This window comes from Rhea americana, unplaced genomic scaffold (genome assembly GCF_003343005.1).
Source record: "Rhea americana isolate MKP2758 unplaced genomic scaffold, rheAme1 scaffold_123, whole genome shotgun sequence".
Taxonomy (NCBI): domain Eukaryota; kingdom Metazoa; phylum Chordata; class Aves; order Rheiformes; family Rheidae; genus Rhea; species Rhea americana.
Window position 1 is genome coordinate 846500 of NW_028185295.1, and position 21425 is coordinate 867924.

Here is a 21425-nt window from a genome sequence, read left to right on the forward strand (position 1 = left end):
TTAGACTTAATGACTTATCCTTATGGTTTCTACTTTTGTCTACTGAAAACTCAACTGCTAAGGACATTCTCACTCCCAGTTCTATCAGAGTTTTACTTGCTTCTCTTTTAAGTCTAATTTAACAAGATTGTACTTGCTTGTGAAACATAAGTATGAAGCATGTTATTCATTGCGCAGGTTTGAACAGGGCCAAAAAATGTAAAAAATGAAAGCTGAGATACCAGCTGAAGGCAAAGCTAAGATACATAGTAGTGCATGGTGTAACAATAAGATGAGAAGAATAGTTTGTAGACAGAAACATGGTTGTACCAGGTGTGTAATCTACAGTGCAGAGGTCATGAGTAGCCTGATGTGATCAGGAGACTTGGAGAAAGGTAGAGCATAAGGTCTGTCTCCAGCGTGAACTGTCATAGAAATTTGTGGCAAGAGTGTCTGCAAGATGCTCTTTCTTGGTGTGCCCATCAATGAACTGTCAATAGTGCTCCCTTCATTTTCACTGCCTTCTTGTCTGTCAGTGTGGATGAGGGCCCAGTGCCACAATTAAATAGTAGAAAGAATAAGCAACATCAGTCAATGAAGTAAATATCATCAGAATTGATAAATCTCTTGGAAAATAACTGCAATATGTCCTATACACCAATAACAATGACTAAAAAATACCCACAGGGCTAACAACATGACTTCTTTTTTTTCCTAATAAAGTTTTTAGGCAAGATAGGGGAGGCACAATAAAGTTGGGCAGAAAAAAATCAGTTTCTATATTTCTTCCCAAAAGAGTGACTTGCTAACTGATAGAAGATTGGTGTTTTCATCTCTCTTCCTTTCTTTAAATATAATCTCTTCACCTTTCTTGTTTAGCAGTACAGTCAGCATGGAAGAGGTATGGCAGCACCTGTCACATGATACAACAGGAAAAGTGAATTAGCTGCCATTTCCCTTCCTTGCTTCTTAATTAAAGGCAGTCTAGAACTGATGGTGTTTGTCCTTCCATCAGGCAAAATATTTGAAAAATCTATTTTTATGCAAAAAAACTCATCAAAAGCAAAAGATTTCAAACACAAAACAGTATTGAAGTTGCAGAATGGATTTTTTGAAGTGAACAAATGGGCCTAAGTCCCAAGGCTACATGTTCGTATCTTCTCTCAAGTCCCTTGCATAGTGGTAGACAAAATTGAGTCATGCTTGGTTCTAGCACCAAACAGCCTTGTGAATGTGCAGCAAGTGCATACTCCCTACTGAAAAAGGAGATTTAAAAAGCCATATGCTGGAGCGTATGTGCTGCAGAAACTGTGTAGAAGCATAAAGCAAATCTTTGTCAATTGTCCTTAGATTTATTATTTGGGTTATGATCACAGTGGGCTTTTTGACTTAATCAGAAAAGAAGAATTATGTTTCATCAGTATTTCTTTAAGTATCAGAAACTAGAATTTTTGACAAGGAACAAAAAATAAACCTTTTTTGTCATGAATAATGAAAGTGGGAGAGAGAGACTCAAGAATTGCTACTCATCTGCTATTTAGAATGTGCATTTACAAAACTTGAGCTTCAAATGCTTGTTCTCATTCAGAGGAGAGTTGTGGGATCTGGCTGTCCAGCATTTCTCTGACTCTCCTAGCACCCTAAGCCTTTAGCTATTTTAAAGTGGGCAACGGTCCTTTCCTATTCTGGTCAAGAGATTCTGTTGTGAACGCAGGAAGTCTTCCTAATTCAATTGGGAATTTTTGGGCAGTCATACGTTTCATGGAAATCTTTTCAAGAAGGTTTCATAGCAGTGCTGCTGGCAGCTAACAATACAAAAGTTAATCTGCTCTGGCTGTAGAAGCAATTTCCTTTCCCTTCTGTTTTTATCCTCAATCCCTTTTGTGAAGTATTGAAACCCCACATTTGAAAGCAAAATACTTTACCACTCTGCTGTGCCTATTATACAAAGTAGATGTATGTTAGAATGAGGAGAAGGTCATTAAGGGCAAGTAAGCTCCTGCATCTCGTTGAATGACAAAGGCAGCCATGTGCCTACCTGATATTTGCATTTGTCACAATATTCCCATATTCAAGATAGGGATATTATCTCTGTATTGTGTTTAAGTCAGTGCATATTCAGGCTCCGTGAGTCTGATTTATTTTTACCTTTCAGTTGCCTCAAATATAACGTGACTGTGTGAGACTTACGTTGAGTTCCAGCTAGCATGTAATTGAGCAATTATTAAGGCACTACAAAATTATTTCAATTGATCTTGTAACAGCAAATAATCTGTTTTATGAAGGACTTGAAGGAAGTGGGTTTTTTTCTTTTGAGATTAGGCTTTCTCTGTGGTATTTCTCAGTCTTTGCAGTCTTCATTCCTCTTTGCCTGCCTGAGGGAAGGAGCTGTTATATGCTTGATCATTTTGAAATAGTGTATTTGGAAAAAAGCGTGCCTGACGCCTCAACATCACCAGAGCCAGGTGTTCTTTTGTTTTTTTCTGTATGTCATCTAAAGGAATTGCAGAGATGCATGTTGTACTTCCAGAACCCACCATGTAATGCCAGGGCTATCCACCCCTTTCTTGAGGAGCCAGTCTAGTACAGTGTGGAACCGTTCCTGTTCCTCGCCATAGCAGTGGTTCTGTACAATGTGTCATTAGAAACAAGAAAGAGAAACTTGCTTCTATAATGAGGGAGAAGAAATGAAGAGATGGTCTGCAAGTACAATTGCAAGTAGCAGCACAAAAGATAAAGGGAGAGAATGTCCACCTTTAGAGAGAGTGGTTGATATATAGGTTCTTTTATGCAGCGCCATATAAAAACGCTCCAGGGATGTCTTTATAGATTACAAAAAAGCCAAAGCACAATTCCTTCAACAGTTTTATTTCCTGCTTTTTATTTTTTCTTTTAACATGGAACCATATTTGAATGAATAGTACTGTTACATTTCAAGAAATAAACACCCCTTTCATAAAAACAAAAACAAAAGCAACCCCCTGCCCCAGATTTTAGAGAATAAAATAGCCTATTCAGACTATTTATTCCCTGAGCACTTTTTACATGCTGCTGGTACCATTATAAACACATGACTAATAATTCCCTCTCTACTAGTAATTTGAAGACAGTGGTAATCATTGAATTAAACAGTTTTTGCCTCCTAATATATATCACTTAAGAATCCTTGGTTGAGGACACAAATCAGAAAAGGAGGAAAGTGTGAGGGGTGATGTGTCAGCCATGACAGGAATGCCGAATAAGAAGTTCTTTCTGCTACTTATGCAAGAAAAAGAAATAAACAGAACAGCATCTTTGATTTTTATTTTATATTTCTTTGCTTTAGCATTCACTAAGTTCTTATTCTGAAGAAATACAGAAATTCAGGGTAAATAAGATACACAAGAAGGGATTACTCCTACAAGTTTTTAGAGTGTGCAACATCCCCTGAAGCTATTGGGAAATATGCAGTAGTAAAGTCACACTACTGTTTTAGTAGAAATGGAGAAAAACTTTACATTTTCTGAACACCCTACTAGAAGAGGTTCAATATACAAGTATTTTCATTTACAACATATTTTACAATTCTGTCCTATTTGAAGTTGTGATGGATTGAGTTTTATAGGAAGCCAGTTCTCCATTGTGATGAACATGGACATGAGGCATGATAAAAGATTAACTGAAACAGAAATATATTTGATGGCAGGTATGAAAAAATAAGCAAGTAATTTAATTAAAAAAAAATCGATGAGTTATACCTCCAAAGCCTGTCCTTTAGTAAAGATGTGTCCATAGGAGTGTACATTTTTATGTTATCAGCAGCGAATTCAAACCATATGTGATATTAAATCTGGAAAAAGTTCAGCCGGTAGTGTAAAGAAATGCTTATACATACATTTTTTTAAAGGTGAAGCCAAACTATGTTTTAGACAGTATGTTCATTCGTCAGCTATACATTAGAGATAGTGGAAAAGCAGAATTCAAGTTATTTTGAATATCAAAATAGTTCAAATTTTACTATGGAAAATGTTGGTTCTGTGGAAACTGTATCTTCAATAGTATATAAAGATCAATTTTAGGTAGGAATAAGTAGTGTGAAGGAAGAGTAAGTAAACAATAGAGGTACAGTTTATGCATAGATTCCACTTAATATATAATACATTTCTGTATGTGATACCTAATTGAAAATATTCCAGTCAATTTTTTCAGGAACATGTATTCTGAATTCATTTTCTTATACTGCTGTAGTGACCTGACCTTCTACTCACTATTTTCCATAATTGACAATTGATGATACTGTCTATAGCAATCTCAATATACTTGAGGCATAGATCTGAGGAATTATCAGGGAATCAGTTTGAAAGTTTGCAGCTTTTAAAGGTTTTAACCAGTCAAAGAATAAAAATGATTCTGCTGGAGAATATACATGGTGAGAGATTTAAAAAGAGATTGTGCATGTGTCAGAGAGAATATAACAAATATAACCTTTTTAGCAAAAGTATGATTTTTGTTGTGTTGTTTTCTGAAGTTTGCCTCTTTCAAGTCTGTTGCAATCTATTAAGAGGAATTGTCTTTATATTCTAATCTGATAATAACTGAAAGAACAGTACTTCAGGAAAACTTGAAGGGCTTTATTTTCTACATGTTCTGCATGAGTAAAAGATGAAGAACCTTTATTATGAGACAAGAGGTTTTACTTTTTTTTCCAGTACAGCTGGTCGAGAAGTACAGAAATTTTTCTAATGTGAATGAATTATGCCCTATTTGTAGGAACATATGGATCACTTTGTATTAATTTACTGTATCTAGTAGCTTGCTTAAAAGATTTATACAATACCCCAAAGCTCTAGAGAAAAGCAATATCTATTTTTCAAATTAATTGTTTACATGGAATGGGGAAAGCATGGGATTTCTTAGTATATGATGCTATAATGGTTTGTTGCTAATGTTTTTTGCTGGATGGCTTATAAGATTAAGAATATGCATGTTTCTAAGCTTTTTATCTCCACCTCAGTAATTCAAATATAGTTGAGGTTTAGGACTGGTGTGCAGCAACTAAAAATTTTTCGCAGTCTGATAGACATTGGTTTGTTTCAGGCCATTTCCTTGCAGGCAAACTGCATAGCGTCACGAACATCACCGAACTGCACTCCCTTGCAAACAGGGGAGTATGCCAAGAGAGCCAGTAAAGGTGTGACTGCAGTTTATACTGATAAGTGCCAGATTAAAATTAGCCACTTACAGTACTGATAATAGCGAGTACATTCTGAGTCCTCTAGCAATAAAATCTCCCTACAAAGCTCAGTAAATGTTTAGGCAGCCAGCAATGTTGTGTTTGAGATGAAGCAGGCACGCTGTTTGGTACATCACATGGCCTAGGCTCCCCTGTCACCCAGTGAGGGACATACTGGGAAGCACAAAGTGGTGCGTAACGTGGTAATTCAGATTGTCTATTGCAAATTTCTGCCAGCACACATCATACGGTCAGTCAGGATCTAGTGCATAGGCAGAGCAGAAGTTTTGTCATTGGGTGATGCTTGAGAGTCTGATGCCTTCCTTCAACAGTTCAGCACTTCCCAGAAGTTCGGATGGTTTCTGCCTTCGTCCCCAAAGGAGCTTGCCTGCAAGCAGGCTCAGGGCATTCCCACCACCGCTTCCAAAAAGACTGCTTTTTCTGAGTTTAAGGATAGGAGAGCAGGGCAGTAAATTCATTCAAGATGTAGGGAAACATGGCTTTGAGCCTTTCTGTCTATGACTAAAGGAATCTAATGCATCTCACTTGCCAGGGGAGTGACTAATGCCTTTTAGCTAGAGCATGCTTTCCCTGTCTGCAAATGTCAGACTTTTTTTCTGCAGTATGGCTTCAGCAACAGGTGTGGAAAGCACTGAGTTAAGCCTATAGGCTAACACTTAAGGCACACTTTAGGGAAGTGAGTTATGTTGGTTTGAAATGCCTTCAGGTAGAGGTTCAGTGTTCTGTCTGCCAAAGACACCAGATGTGTGGGAAAAAAAGCACAACCTGAATTATTTTAAAACAGAAAGAGTTCTTTCCTCTACATTTAAGAGAAAAGTCAAAGGTGCGTAAGTTCAAGGTATCGTCAGACCTGTGAATAACTTGAAGGGAGGAAAGCACTAGCTTGCAGCACTAAGCTGCTTGAGCTTCATCAAAGAAAGTTGTGGTGTATCTGTTGTCAGATGTATTTTTGACAATAAAAGTCTGTTTGCTCAGTGTGCAGTTTGCCATTATAAAGGCATCTAACTCCACCTGTTTCCGCATAACTAACATAAGGTATTGAATTTTTTGGTGAAGAGTCAATCTTTTCGCTGCTTAACAAATCTGTTCGAAATTTCCTTTTTGGGTGGATCCCTAAGCCCTTTATTTCTTGGCCTGCCTTTAAATCGATGATTCTGGGTATGTGGACAAATGATCTTAGTGCTCTGCTTCTTGTCTTTTCACTCAGTATGCCAGATTCATAATCAGGATGATCTGGGGTTGGGATCCCAGGGTACGTTGTGACATGCACCGCTGCTAGATGCTTGACTAGATGCAGATTCCGTCGTTGAATCCTAATATGTGAAATAGATACATGTTTCCTGTATATGGGAGCTGGAGCATAGGAAAAAATATAGTCCTGCTATGTTTTTTACATCATATATGCTGATAGTACTTTCTTTCACATGTATTTTGATTTAAATAATAAGGTAGTGCCTCTGGGATATTCCAGGCAGTGCAATGAAAAATTGGTATCAGAATGGAACTCCAGCAGTGTTCAGACAATTGTTTAATCAAGAGTTCTGCTAGCCAACACCTACAAAACCTTTTATTTCTTTCTCATTAAGAAAAGCATATGCTTAGTCCTCTCATGCAAACTTATCTAATGGTTTGTTTTTGCAGTATCCAGAAAATCACTGAATTAAATTTTCTTGGACCAAGGTAGGACCAAGGTCCTAAAACTTCTGAAGGCTTACTCATGTCTCAGAGACACATTGAAGAAGGTCTCTGAAATATCTGTCATTCAGGATGCAAAGACCAGAAGATCAAACAGGTCAAAGATTTTACAGCTCTCTTTTCTGTAGCTAATATTTATTTCTGCTTAACAGGTGATTTGTATATTGGAGGAGTGGCCAAAGAAATGTATAAATCCTTGCCAAAACTGGTGCATGCAAAGGAAGGATTTCAAGGCTGTCTTGCATCAGTTGACTTGAATGGACGGCTCCCTGATCTAATCTCAGATGCTCTCTTCTGCAATGGGCAAATAGAAAGAGGATGTGAAGGTATTAAATATGCAGATATTCTTATATCTCATTGTGCAAATATTGAGTCTTGTTGATATGTACACTTACCTGCTTTAACTGATCTGAGCTCATCCTTCCTTGTAAAAGGACTGCAAATGCATTAGTACTATGGAGATAAATATGTACCTACCCTACAGCACACAGATTAATCTGAGAAAAGAGTGGCAAGATATTTTGCAGGTATTTTGTTTACTTTTGGCATATTTTAATTAATGATAGAAACAATAACAATTATCTTCAATAGAGTCCTTTATATCTTCATAACCCTTAGACATCAGCTAATGTTGAGGCATTAGCTAATTAATGCCATTTTTAAAGCAGACATTTTGAGTTTATAAATTCTAGGCAAATTTATGATACTATTTAAGATCAATCTTCACTCCAAATCTTTTCTGTATTTTGTGTTCATTCCTGAGATTTGTATAGTCACAAGCCTTCCTATCTGAAATCAGTAATAGCGAAAATGTTTTATCTCATGTTGTGTATGTCTTTATTAAGTCAGCTGGAATATCATGGGATGTAAATCAGGTCAGAATTAGAAGAGATGTATTTAGTGTATTTATAATTCAGAGGTATCAATCTAGCTATTTTTTTGTATTGTAGTTTAATCCCAGATTATTTTTACTTTGATTTATCGGATAGTTTAAATCAGTTCTCTGTCCCTGCTTTTGTATTTTATTCACATCATTCTGAATTTTGTCTTTGTTAAATTTTATGTTTTCTCTTTCCTCAAGTACCATTCTCTGCTGGACAGAAAATGTATAAATAATATTGTAGAATCTCATGTTAGAGTCTTGGTGATTTTGACATCAAATTTGCTTTGTTTGCAAATAGACATAAAAAAAAAATCCAAGTATGTTTTCCTCACGTTTCACCAGATAAAACTTTCTGGCCTATAAATTTTATCTTTTCTTTGACTATGCCTGCAGTAAATTTGTGCAGATAAAATTTACTCATTCTTTACCTAGAATTTAGTTAACAATTTAAATTCTGTTGCTGAAGCATACAAACATGCAAAACCCACAACTTATTTAGCCTTAGCATTAGCATCTATGTATTTCTATCAGGAACAGTAAACTATGTTTAAATTGGATGTCATCAAGATTAGAAAATCAGATTCTGCATTCTGAATGATGTTAGCAAGTTACATGTGTACATCGTCCCATTAGAGAGTGAATGTACACTTTAATTCCATTATGCATTTCATAGCTTCTTTTGAAATTATGTAATTTTCTAAATGAGTTTTATGTAGTTCAAAGAAATATTGCCATAGGCTTAGAATTGAAGTTCACCTTGTAAAGCAGTGGCACAACTCAACTATTAGTGGATTTAAAAAAGCTACCAACAATTTGAGAAAGGTGCTACAAATGTCCCCTTTGGTGGAGAGTCAGCTTTTTCCAACACCAAAATCAGCTAACACAAACAAAACTGACAAACCAGGTGTGCTACCTGGCCTCATCAAAAGTGCCCACAGAAATGCACCTTTGACAACATGGGCTGAAAAATCCCCTTCCAGCTCTTTTGCTTAACCCTCACTGGCTAACTTGTACCTCACTTGCAAAGGCAAGGCTGCTGCAGGGCTCTCCCTCACACATTCAGTGGTCTGTTGTCGGCAGGCCACAGATCAGAGCTTTAAAAGAGCCTCTCACACCCAACGTATGATTTAAGTCACTTGCAAATTTAGCTGCCTTGTAGGAATCTCTTACATGCTTCAGGCTGCTCACAGTTCTGCTGCTGTGTGTGTGCAGGGCAACCCCCCGTCCTTTAAGAGGGAGCAGTTACTTATCTGTCTCATGCTCAGTCCTGCCGAGATGTGTGTGCTGTGCTACATCCCCTGAGGTGTCTGCTCCCAAGAGCTCAGAGCACCTGCTAGCAGAAGTAATTGAAAATCCAGAAATATTGGTCACAGCCTCTCTCATTTACCGGTGGGCAGATGTGTTTTGTTAATACACTGGCCTGTGCTAGAGTTTTTCCCAGAGAAATGAGACGCTTGGGTCTCCCGGTTCTCTGAGGATTGAATTCCCCACCCTTCAGGTATAACCAAGCTGGAGTGAAAACTCTTTTCCTTCTTCCATCAAAGTAAAGCCATGATGTACTACTAATTGTTTTCATCTGCTAGGACTTGGTTCTTAAAACATTAATATTTGTCAATAACTTTACTATCATAAATGCATGCTAAAAATTCTTTATTTGGACCATTTGTTGCACACCCCCACACAGGATTGGGATGGCAGCTTCTAAGGTTTACATTTGGAAGTCTCAGCCACAGGCAGATATCTGTGTTCTGTATCATTCTGAGTGTTGAATAAGATTTACTCTTGGCTGAATCCACCTTGTTGACAAATTTTCAATGGATAGAATAGATAGAAACTAACAGCTAAAATTATAAATGTGCTAACTAGTTCTTTAAATTGTTAACAGCCAACCCTAGAACTAAACAGTAAGAGTCAGTTCTGTTTTTCCTTAGTTGAAGCCACTGTGGTTTCTCCATATGCCTTAAATAAAACAGAGTAACAGAAATTGCAGAATTATAGAAAATAGTTCTAATATGTTAGGAAAATAATACAAGGTCTGCATGTACATACATATATCTGTAATATATATACTAAATATGAACTATATAAAAAGTTTCAAAGTGTTTATTAATGTACATGAAAATTATTGGTGGTGAGATGGAATCTGTTTGTCATATTTAGCAAATACTGTACATGCTACCTAATAAAATGCTTTTTGTGTAATATGTGTATAGCATATAAGTCCTCACATTACACAAGTATGAATAAGAGGCTAAAGCCAGTAAATTAAGAAATCTGCTGTGAAGATTGAATAATTTAGAATATTTAAATAGAATATGAATCAAAAGGTGAGTGCTTGACAGAATATATGATAATGTTTTACTAAATAGCTTGGTTCTGTAGTATATATAGGAAAATATGAACCTGTTATGTTAGGTATTATAATGTTTACTGACATTAAATAGCCCTCCTCTGTTCTTTAAAAAAAGGCTATTTTTATTAAAATAAGTTCTTGTTCACTCTTAAGTTGGTCATGATGGCAATGGCAATTTTTGAAAAATGACTGATAGAGATAAGGCAAAAATGCTAAGAATGAGCTTTCTAAAAAGCAGTCCCCTCTGTTTTTTTTAAAAAAATGCAATTTTTTTTCCATGTACATGTGTTTTAACATGCACTTTTTAATGTGCTTACAGGGTCCTTACAGTTTCTGTACTTTACGTCCTTGTGACTTTTGCTCTACTTTTGCAAAGATGAGGAAATTTAACATTGCATAACTGAAGTGTAAATAAATGCATGAATATATAACATTTAAACACCTACAGATATTTTCACTTCATCTTGGTAAAGTTTCCGAGTAGCAGAATCTGGCGAGAAAAAAATCTAAGTGTCTTGTCAGCTCTGGAATTCTGTCATTATAGTTTCCAGCTCAGAGAAAGAATGATGTAATGCCCAAATGTTTAAAATGGAACTTGAGCTCAAAACTCCTAAGAAAACAAAAGTGCAATCTTATGTGTGCCTACGCAGTCAAATTGGTTTAATCTATCAGTTGTGGATATTATTTTTGTTATTATTATTTGTACAGGAGAAAACATAGCAGTCAGTAGTTTTGCCTGAACAGTGTTGCAGTTAACACTGTCCTCTACTCTTAATCACACAAGTGACCCCTAGGCCCTAGTCCAGTGGGATGCTCAAGTGTCTCATTTAAAGCAAGTAACTAGCCCAATGGCTAGCGTGGCTTGCATCATATTCCTTTGGATTCCTGTAAAATACTGCCAAACCAAAAAAGCATCCTACACTGAGATCTTTGGAGGAGCTGTAAATGGACGGAAGGGTTAAGTGGATCTTTCTCTCCAGAATGCTTTAGATTTTAATGATCTTTGGACCAATTGTTCCTTGTCATCAGTGACTAGCAGTGGAAGTTTCAAATGGATGTGTATGTCTTCTCTGAAGTACTTAGGAGAATTTTACAATCCTGGAACCAAATTTTTCCTTGTAGTGTGTAGTGTCAGGGGCAGATCCATGCACATGAGCTCATGAAGATCTCTGTTTCATGAGCTGTGTCTCAATCTTCACTCACTAGTTGCAAAGGAAAGGCTAGGAAAAAGGAAGACCAGAGAGGATGATGGTGCTAATTATTCTTGAATTCAGTATATGTGAACATGACATGGCTTGGCAGGATTCAGCCATGTGCTTACTTTGCTAATGCATTCATATCTATCTGAGAAAAGAAAAGAAAAAATTTTTGATTTTATTTCATTATATGTCATCAGCTCAATTAGCCATTATATTTGTAGTATAACACTGGCAAATTACGGCTTTCTTGTTTTTGGCTTGCCTGAAGATTTATGGCTATTAGCATTAATTTGTTTGCATTATATGGCATTTCTTTCTCTCTTTAACAGCAGCATGCACTTTACTCTGAATGTTTTTTCTGTGTTTGCTGCCATTTCAATATTGCTTACTAACATTTAATATATTTTGCTTTTTTTATTTTGCTGACAAAGTTGCATTGATGAAAGCTGATTTGCAAGGTAGATAGACCTGTATGTATTAAACAAGACTGAAACCCCCAATGCACAGTTGGATTTTTACAATAAATGTTTTATACCTTTCAGAATCAATAGGTGTTATTTTATTTCAGATTTTGTCTTTCACACCCCTAAAACAATGTGATATATAAACCTTCATATTACAGCATAGCTTGCATAAAGGCTTTCAGTCTTGAGTATGTTTGTATAGTGGTTGCTTTAGTGCTTTGATCATACCTTTTTAAATTTCTTTATATTTCAGTAGTCTAGTTATAATTCTGTAGAAATAGAATAGCTTTGTTTTTCATGTGTATGTCACATTTTGGCATGCCAGTTCATTAGTAGTCTGATTTTCTTTATTTCCCCTCAAATAGGAGCCTGCATGGGATCCCCGAAGCATGTGAATCAGTACTGCCAACATTCCTGCAAAATAATCCCAAACTTCTCTTCATTTCAGACCCAAATTATTTAAATTAATATCTAGGATTAAAAACACTCTTTAATGAAGCTTCCTTTTTCATTATTTTGATTTGCTTTATTTTTAATTTTATTTTCCAATCTTTAGTTTCCTCTCCTGGTGCTTTGCTTTCTGTGGCATCTGGCTTTGCTGGTTGAAATGTATTTATAGGAAAAATTATGATGATGTTTTTAGAAAATATTTAGCCAGTTAATGGTCTGAGAGGAAATTAACAAATATCTCGCAACAAAGTACTTGGAATTCCACTGTTCTTGGCATAACTCTACTTCACTGTGTGCATTTTAATGTATTTACGAACTAAAGGGAAAAAAACCTCTGTAATGTTACATGCTGCTATGTAAAACAGCAAGTTTATGTGCATTTTACTTGCTAACTCTCTGCTCATTTGATCTGAGCTATCCAGTGTGAAATGCCCTTCTTTGGAAGACAAAGTGCAAGTCTTTTTTGTGTGTTCCCGCCAGGCCCCAGCACAACCTGCCAAGAGGATTCCTGCGCAAACCAGGGAGTGTGCTTACAGCAGTGGGACGGGTTCAGCTGTGACTGTAGCATGACCTCCTTCAGCGGGCCCTTGTGCAATGACCGTAAGTACATGAGGAGATGCCTATCAGAAAGCTTCAGCGCTCTCAGGCAGCGTTTGAAGCAACTGTCTGAAGGTTTATATTATTTTAGTACTAGATGCTTAAATGAACTGGCAAGCCCTGGGATAATCCGTAAGGCTTATGGGAAGGACCTAGCTAAAATACACAGGATACATTTTGGACAATATACAGTATTTAACACTGACAGAATTTGGTTTTATTACATTTGATTGCATGTCTAATGTGCTGATGGTTACCTGCTTGAAGTAGGTCCCTTCTTGCATAAATGTGGAATATTTATTTCTAATTGAAAATCTTTTACACTGTATTATCTTAAGCTATATTGTAATTTTGTAGCATTATATCATGAGGGCTATAATTACTGTGAAGCAGATGACAAGGCTCATTATCTCCCTTTGTAGCTTCCTTTTGGTAACACACTAAGCAATCCAATAACAAAAGCATTCCAAGTATTCTAGCTCTTTTAAACTTCCTCTGAATAAAACTACATAACATATACCAACCATCTGGTCTTTCAGGAAAGGTTATCAAATGTGTCGTAAATATGGGACCTGATTCACCAATGTCATAATCTAGTTTTATTCCCATCCTCGCTGATCTAAAGAGAATTATGCTGAAGTGAAAGTGGAATAATAATGCAAGAGTCATATAATGGTTTGTGGTAACTAATTAAATCAAAATACTGAGTTTTCTTTTAGCTCACTACATTTGAAATAACCATTTTCTTTTACATTTTTGTATCAATATAAAGAGGGAATTTCTTTTAGTCTTGGCATTTTTATTTCTATGGCCATTTGTATACATTTAGCTGGATAAATACCTGGTGGTTGAAAGTGTAGGTGGCTGTCTAATCAAGCATTTTAGATTTTTGTCTTCTTCTCCAATTTAGAGGAAGCTGCACCTTATTGGACAAACTAAAATGCCAAAATAACTGTTATCATCTGAACAGCTTTTGGTTCAAATCATATCTAACCAAAGACTAGAAAATTATATGTAAAGATAAAACAATTATTCTCAGGGAAGTTCCACTTTTGTACTCTTGGCCATGTTAGAAAAACCATCAAAAGGACTCATCACAGTCTTTTTCCCTGCAGTTGTTGGTACCGTAGAAATGAGCTGTGATATCAAAAAAATTTTAGGAAATTTGTGCTAAGTTTGGGTTTACTTTATGCGTAAGAGTTTGCCCTTCCCAACAATATATGTGATTGTTCATGCTGCCAGGCATATATTCTTGAAGATTTCAGACCACTGTCTACTCCAGGAGAAAATGTTTTGTTTCTTTGTTACCTTTTACATGATTATTTCTGTTCTTTTGGTATCTCCGTGTAAACCCAGGTTTTTCTGAAAGTAACTATAAACTATGAAAAATAAATATACAGTCCACATCTAGCAAAGAAAAAACTCATTGAGTTTATAAACTCATTTTAGGAGTAACTGGTGTATGGACCTGGCATATTCTGTGAATTATTTCTTCAAGTGCCAGCTATTTTATAAATTTAAAAAACTCATAAACTTGTATTTACCGGTCTGTGAAAGCTCATTTGTACAGTAGCATTGTGGCCTACATTGTACATAATCAGAAAACAGTCCATATACCCCTTTCTGATGATAATAAAGGAGTATCTTTAGTCCTCAGCTGCCAAAAATGCTTACTTTTTGCTCAGATAACTCAATTTTTTATGTTCTTCTGTCACAAACACAAAATGTAAAATTATCCTAGATATGAATGTTTTCTGATAAAATGCAGAGCCTGGTAAATATAATGCATTTGGCTAACACCTATCTTGGCTTCTCAGATTAGTTCAGATTTCAGAGGTTTGCAACGCAAATCTAATGAGAGAGATTTTTCATAATATTGTATGTGAGGGAAAGGAGGGAAAATGATGTAGTAAACTCAATATCATCTCGATGCACCTAAACATCTCGCTGCTTTGTTTGGAAAGAGCATAATGAAAAGAGAAACGATGAAGTGTTACTACAATTTTTAGTAACTTGCATAGGTTACGAAACACAAGAAAAACTTTTGCAACACTTAAGCTAAATTCCTTTCATATCAAGAAAGGTTGTCTCAGTGACAGTTTTAGAATAGCACCTTCTTGTTGCTGGAAAGCACAGTGCACTTCAGAAGAATTTTAAATGTATTTTTCAGCTGTGTATGTTAGCATGTTTCCATTGCAGATCATGGTGCTGTGCTGATTTACAGAAGCTGAAATCTAATCCAGTATTGCTACATAGACAAACCCTTGACTTGTTCTCCATACGAATGTACCTATTTCTTATTTTCAAGCTTAAGTAAAATGGAGTATTCATAACATCAAAATCTCACAGGTGAATTTTAGAGTAGCAAAAATCTGAGAATGTAAAATTAAAAGGTTACCAAAAAATTGACCATTTAAAAGTAAGTGTCAGTGATGATAAGGGAAACAGTTAAAATACATAACTCTTCCAGAGAGAGGCATCCCTCTCCATGAATTATTTTGCCCCTTCAACTGCTAGTTAACATATTCAAGCACAGATGTCATAGAATCACAAAATGGTCGAGGTTGGAAGGGACCTTTGGAGATCATTTAGTCCAGCCCTCCTGATGAAAGCAGGATCAGCAAGAGCAGGTTGCTTAGGACATTGTCCAGGTAGTTTTTGAATGTCTCCAAGCATGGAGACTCCGCAACCTCTCCGGGCAGCTTGCTCTACTGGTTGACCACCATAACTGTAAAAAAAAAAAAAAAAAAAAAAAAAAAAGTTTTTCTTATGTTTAAATGGAATTTCTTGTCTTTCAGTTTGTGTCCTTTCCTCTTATCCATTCACTAAATACCACTGAGCAGAATCAGGCTTCATCTTCTTTTCTCCCTCTCGTCAGATACTTATACACATTGAGAAGTTCCCCCTGGAGCCTTCTCTTCCCTAAGCTAAACAGTCTCAGCTCTCAGCTTTTCCTTGAATAGCAGATGCTCCAGTCCCTTAATCATCTTTCTGGCCTTTCACCAGACTCAGTCCAATAAGTCCATATCTGTCTCCAACTGGAAAGTCCAGCAGTGGACAGGGCACTCCAGGTGTTGCTTCAGCAGTGCTGAGTAGAGGGGAAGGATCACCTCCCATAACCTGCTGGCAATGTTCTTCCTAATGCAGCTCTGAATACCATTGACCTTCTTTTGCTTGAGGGCTAGTGCAGTATTACAGAAATGGCAGTTTTAGATCCTTTTACCACATAAATTTCTTTCACATGGTCGACTTGTTGTCCACTAGGACCTCCAGGTCCTTTTCTGGTGAGCTGCTTTTCAGCCGGTCAGCCCCAGTACTGGTGTGTGGGATTCATGCAGGTGCAGGTCTCTGAATTCCCGTTTGTTCGATTTCATGAGACTCCTGTCAGTTCATTTCTCCAGCTTGTTGAGGTCTTTCTGAATGGCAGCAGAACCATCTGGTGTATCAACTACTCCTCCCAGTTTTGTATCTTCTGCTATTTGCATAAACTTGCACAAATTACCTTACTATATTTAAGCTGATACTTTCAGCATGTCTCCCAAAGTGACCTCAATCCACAAAGATTTGACATGCATATCATTCCAAGGCTTTACAATGTAAATGTTTCACATGCATCATTCTTGTCTTTAGTTTCCAAAAGAGAGTCAGGAGGAAATAATTAAACAGGTTTTTGAAAACAGTGGTAATACATTCTACTGCTATATTATGTAAGAAATTTCTTTAATCTTTTCTATAAAAGCAAATTATTGCTCTGCTGCTCTTCATTATATTATTTCAGGTGGAAATGAACAGAGCTTGAAACGAACTTTTTTTGACAGTTGCTTCAGAGTAAGCAACCTGTGAAGGAGGTTCTTTTTTCCTCAATGCAAGAAAGCTAGAGAGAGGAAGATTGTATTGATCCTAGTTTAGGGAATGTGCGCCTAAGTAGAATGACCTGGGCCAGCAGGGATAACACTGCAGTTTTACATCTGAATTCAGGAATGCCCACAGTTTAATCCACAAAAGTTTCAATTAATTTTAAATGTCAGTGCTCCGCTACAAGAGTGTGGAGTGCCTGTAGACTGTAAGTCTCCATGATGGCACAGGTGGAAACATTCTGTGTGGTATAGTTTCCTATTTACTGAAAGAAAAGCAAGATAGGGGAAATTTTGACCCCAAGATGACACACACATTATCGTTTTTACTTTGGTATGGTACAACACTTAGAGATGCAGGGCAACAGTGCTCTTCAGATGTGATAGGAAGAAAGTGTTATATTGGTAAATCTAAAGCAGACCGGTAGCAATTGTTCTGACAAAACAGAATTATATAGAAGACTATACAAAAAGGACAGTTAATGGCTGTTCTTACAAATGGAGGCTGCATGCAACTGCTCTGAGAAAATACATCATGAACATCATAGCTATTTCTAACAGCAGGCTGTGTAGTGAAAGCAGTCCTCCTAGGGTGTTCAGTTTTTTGTAAGAGTAGGGTTGGAAATGATTCTAGCAAAACAAAACAAATGAATCTATAAGAGAGGATCTGCTTTCTGTAAGTTTATATCTGTTTCTGCTAGCACAGTCTTTAAGTATAACCATATTAGTGAGTGTAGTGTCATGTTTGTGGAAGCAAATACCTCTATTATGGCATAGAAAATAGCAGACGTGATAACATTGTCACATTACATTAGTATAGGAATGTTCTGTGCTAAATTACAGGGCAGCTTCAACACTATCTGTTACCATAAGAGAATAATACATTGGAGTTGTACTTGTGATAGTATAGCTAATGGTATGCCAGCACTTGCATTAAAATTCCTTTCTAAGGGGTTAGAACTTCACCATGCAGTCTCTCCTCACTATGAATTTGACATACTCAGCCGCTGTGAGTGAGGAGCTTTTTAAAAAAGTTCTCCTATTATATTTTGACTCTTCTTTTATTAAGAAAAATCAAACTGCCTCATTTAAATGGAAAACTATGTCAATATTACAAAACTGTTTCACTGAATGCATATCTAGCATTTCGAAGTTTGATTGTGTTACAGCGATGTTGCCTTTCAGCTAAGGAGATTTCTGTAGTAATGGTTAGATTTTATTTTAAATGAGTTTAGATGTTAATAATAATTGTTGTGTATCGGAGCTTAATTGGAGACTGGACAAGGAGTTCAAGGAAGGACTGCTAGGAAGAGATGGGATGCACCTGCTAAAATGGGGTAAGAGCATCTTTACTAACAGCTGGTAAACCTGATGAAGAGAGCTTCAGGTTTGATACTAGGAATGATACGGAAGGGAAACGATGACCCACAGTCAAGGGAGGAAGTGGTGGACTAAGTTGACAAGCAGAAGGGCATGAGATAATGTGGACATGAGAGACCTTGTAAACAGCAAAACAGGGCAGAAAGGACCCCCCCCCACCACCAAGTGCATGCACACAAGGTGGTGCCTATAAAACAGCATCATGAGGGAAGCTCTCATGCTGTTTCTGGGAAATCAACATGAGTGAGTGCCTCTCTTAGGTGCCTGTACAGTAATGGGGAGGAATTAGAAGTTTGCATGCAGTTCAGGGCTACAGTCTCATCAGGATCACAGAGATGTGATATGGTAGTTCACACAGCTGTAGTTCTACAGTGGATGGATATGGGTGCTTTAGGAAGGACAGACCAGAACGATGAGGAGCAGGAGATGGCCTTTCCGTGACGGAGCGGCAGGAGAGAATGGAGCTCTGCCTGGGGATGGATGGGCAACCAGCTGAGACTGTTTGGGTCAGGATTAGAAGGCAGATCAAAATGGCACTGTGGGTGGATGTCTACAACAGACTGCATGATCAGGAAGAAGGTGTAAATGAGGCTTTTTCAGACAACTGAAGACAACCTCACATTCTCAGACCCTGGTTTTTATGAGGGACTTAAAGGAAAACATAAAGGAAAACATGAAAAGGAAACATACAGGAGGTGGAAGCAGTGACAGGTGACCCAAGGAGAATATAAAAACGCTATCTGAGCATGCATATATGGAGTTAGGAAAGTCAAAGCTGTGGCACTGAATCTGATGAGAGGCATGGAGGGCAACAAGAAGTGACTTCTACAGGTATATCAACAGCAAAAAGGGAAATGTGGGATGGCTGCTGAATGGGGCAGGGACCTGCTGACGAAGGACATGGAAATGGCCAAGGTACTCAATGCCTATTTTACCTCACCCTTTACTGGTAAGACTTGTCTTCAGCAGTCCCAGGCCCTCGACACCCATGGGAAGCTTTGGAACAAGGAAAACTTGGTGGAGGAAGATCAGGTTAGGGAACTTTTGAAAAAACTGGACACATGCAAGTCAATGGGACCTGGTGCGATTCACCCACAAGAGCTGAGGGAGCTGGCTAATGTCGCTGTGAGGCTGTTCTCTGTTATCTTTGCAAGGTGATGGTGATTGGGGCAATGGGTGAGGACTGGAAAAAAGTAAATGCCAATCCTGTCATCAAGAAGGGAAGATGGAGGATTGAGGGAACTACAGGATGGTGAGCCTTACCTCACCTCGATCCCTGGGAAGGCAATGGAGCAAATCCTTCTGGAAGCCATTCCCAAACATATTAAGGACAAGAATGTGCTTAGGAGAAACAGCCTGAATTTACGAAGGGGAAATGATGCTTAATCCAGCCGATAGCCTTCTGCAATGAAATGACAGTGAATGCACTGTTTAGGTATTTTGTCATTTTCTTGCTAATCTGAGAACTTGTGTTCAGATCTGCAAGCATGCTGAGTGCTCTAAGCTGGGCTTGGAATATACATGATGTTTGCATAAAACTAAAGCCCCTATGTTTCAGACTGAACACACCAAACTAGTGGATGGTTTTGGCCGCTACTGAGAATAGCAGAACTTCCTCTTGTAATAAAACTTTATGAGAAACTTATATATTATAGTATTTGACGTTAGAAAAATTCCAGGATATAACCATTTTCTCTTCTGTGTAGTGTTTGGAGAATGCATTAAGTAATACTGAGGTTGTACATTGATCCGCAAGTAAGCTAAATATTGAGTCAGCATTTAACTTCTGCAGTAAATGAACAATTTTATAAAAGCCAGTCTTAACTGCAGAACTCTGATCAGAATGGGTGTGTTTTGTGATCCTTGTCACTTGTCTGTGTGATTGTAAGAAGGAAGTATTTATTATTTTTTATCAGCATCAGTAACTTATTACTGACTTCTGAACTGTCGTATTGCGTTTGCATTGGAATAGGCATTTTCCTCGCACAACTTCTTTCTTCTTCTGAAATGTAAATCAGAGGGTGGTATTTATATAGTATCTGTTTACATTATTAGTCCTATATTACAGAAATGATGGTTTAAATCTTTTTACCACATACATTTCTTTCACATATTTTAATTGATTTACCTTAATACTGTTCAAGATATTGCATCTTTTCGACCTTTTGCCATCCAGGGTATAATGTCAATCTTAATGCTTTTGTAAGATGGATATATACAAGACGTAATTTTAAACATTCCTAGATAAGGCTTTGCAGTTGCTAGCAACCAATAAACATATAACCTTGTATGAAGAAAAGGGATAGAAAATTCCTATGAGGACTTTAAAACTGATTTGATTTCTGTCTCTAGTAGCTGAGAATTAAAAAATCTGTCCCTGATAACATACCAGTCTAAATATGATTATTTTGCCATGGAGGCTCAGAGTACACAGGAGAAATAAAGATAGCTGCACACAAAATTACACTGCGGGGCAAACTGCAGGAATGAACTAATTGAGGAAATCTCAATTTGTTCAGCTTATTTTATCCAAGATCTGTCTGTAATGAATAACTGGAATTTTTGGTAACAAACATCAGTGACCTGGTATAAACTTCAAAGGAAGCAGGATTTCATGTAAGTAGAAAACGCAGGAGGTGCTTAGGAGAAATAGAAAAGCCACCTAAAGAGCTAAGAAAGCAGGATAGGATAGCGCTGTCTGTTTTTGCTGGAATCCTCGTCAGGGTTGCCCCCACCTGGGTGCTCCCAGGACGCTGCATGGGAGCGCACCCTGCTCTGGCCAGCGCTAAGGGAAGGAGCATTATGTAGAGATGGCAGCATTTTTGCAAGCTTTTCAAGCTTTAGCAGCCCAGATCTGATGGGATTTTTTCCCTCCATTTTATGTAGGGAGAATGTCATTTTGTAGTACGTAAATTTCAAATTTTCATTAATATATGTTCAGTTTTTATTAATTATGAAAGTTAACAAGCATGCTGTTCTTGATAGTAGGAAAACAAGTTTTGGAGTAATAGAATACATATAAATTTTGGAGTAGTTAGTTTGTTAACTATCGGTACCTAAAATAGGTAAGCATCAAATAATTTCCATATTCCTGAAACAAATTAGAAATTGTACCTTAAAAAAAAAAAAAAAAAGGGAATTTTGTTTGACAGTGACTGTGGAAGCTCTTACATGTGAGGATTTTTCCAATAAGCAGTAGTACGGAAATCTTCAAGTGTGAAACAAGACATAGAGAAAGCCGAACAGGAACTTTCAAGTTAACCAGAATACATTGTTATAGTTGTGCTTGTAGTTCAGGTAGAAGCAATTACGTAACATTTTGGCATCCTCAAAGGTAT

At 37.2% G+C, this 21425-nt stretch overlaps 1 protein-coding gene across 1 annotated transcript in view; it reads left to right on the top strand.

The window, feature by feature from the left end:
- NRXN1 (neurexin 1) overlaps window positions 1–21425 on the top strand; it is a 702150-nt gene that overhangs the window by 344909 nt on the left and 335816 nt on the right. The window contains exons 13-14 of the mRNA XM_085325818.1: window positions 7060–7233; window positions 12737–12856. Of these exons, the coding sequence (XP_085181944.1) occupies window positions 7060–7233; window positions 12737–12856 (294 nt within the window). The remainder of the gene's footprint in view (window positions 1–7059; window positions 7234–12736; window positions 12857–21425) is intronic.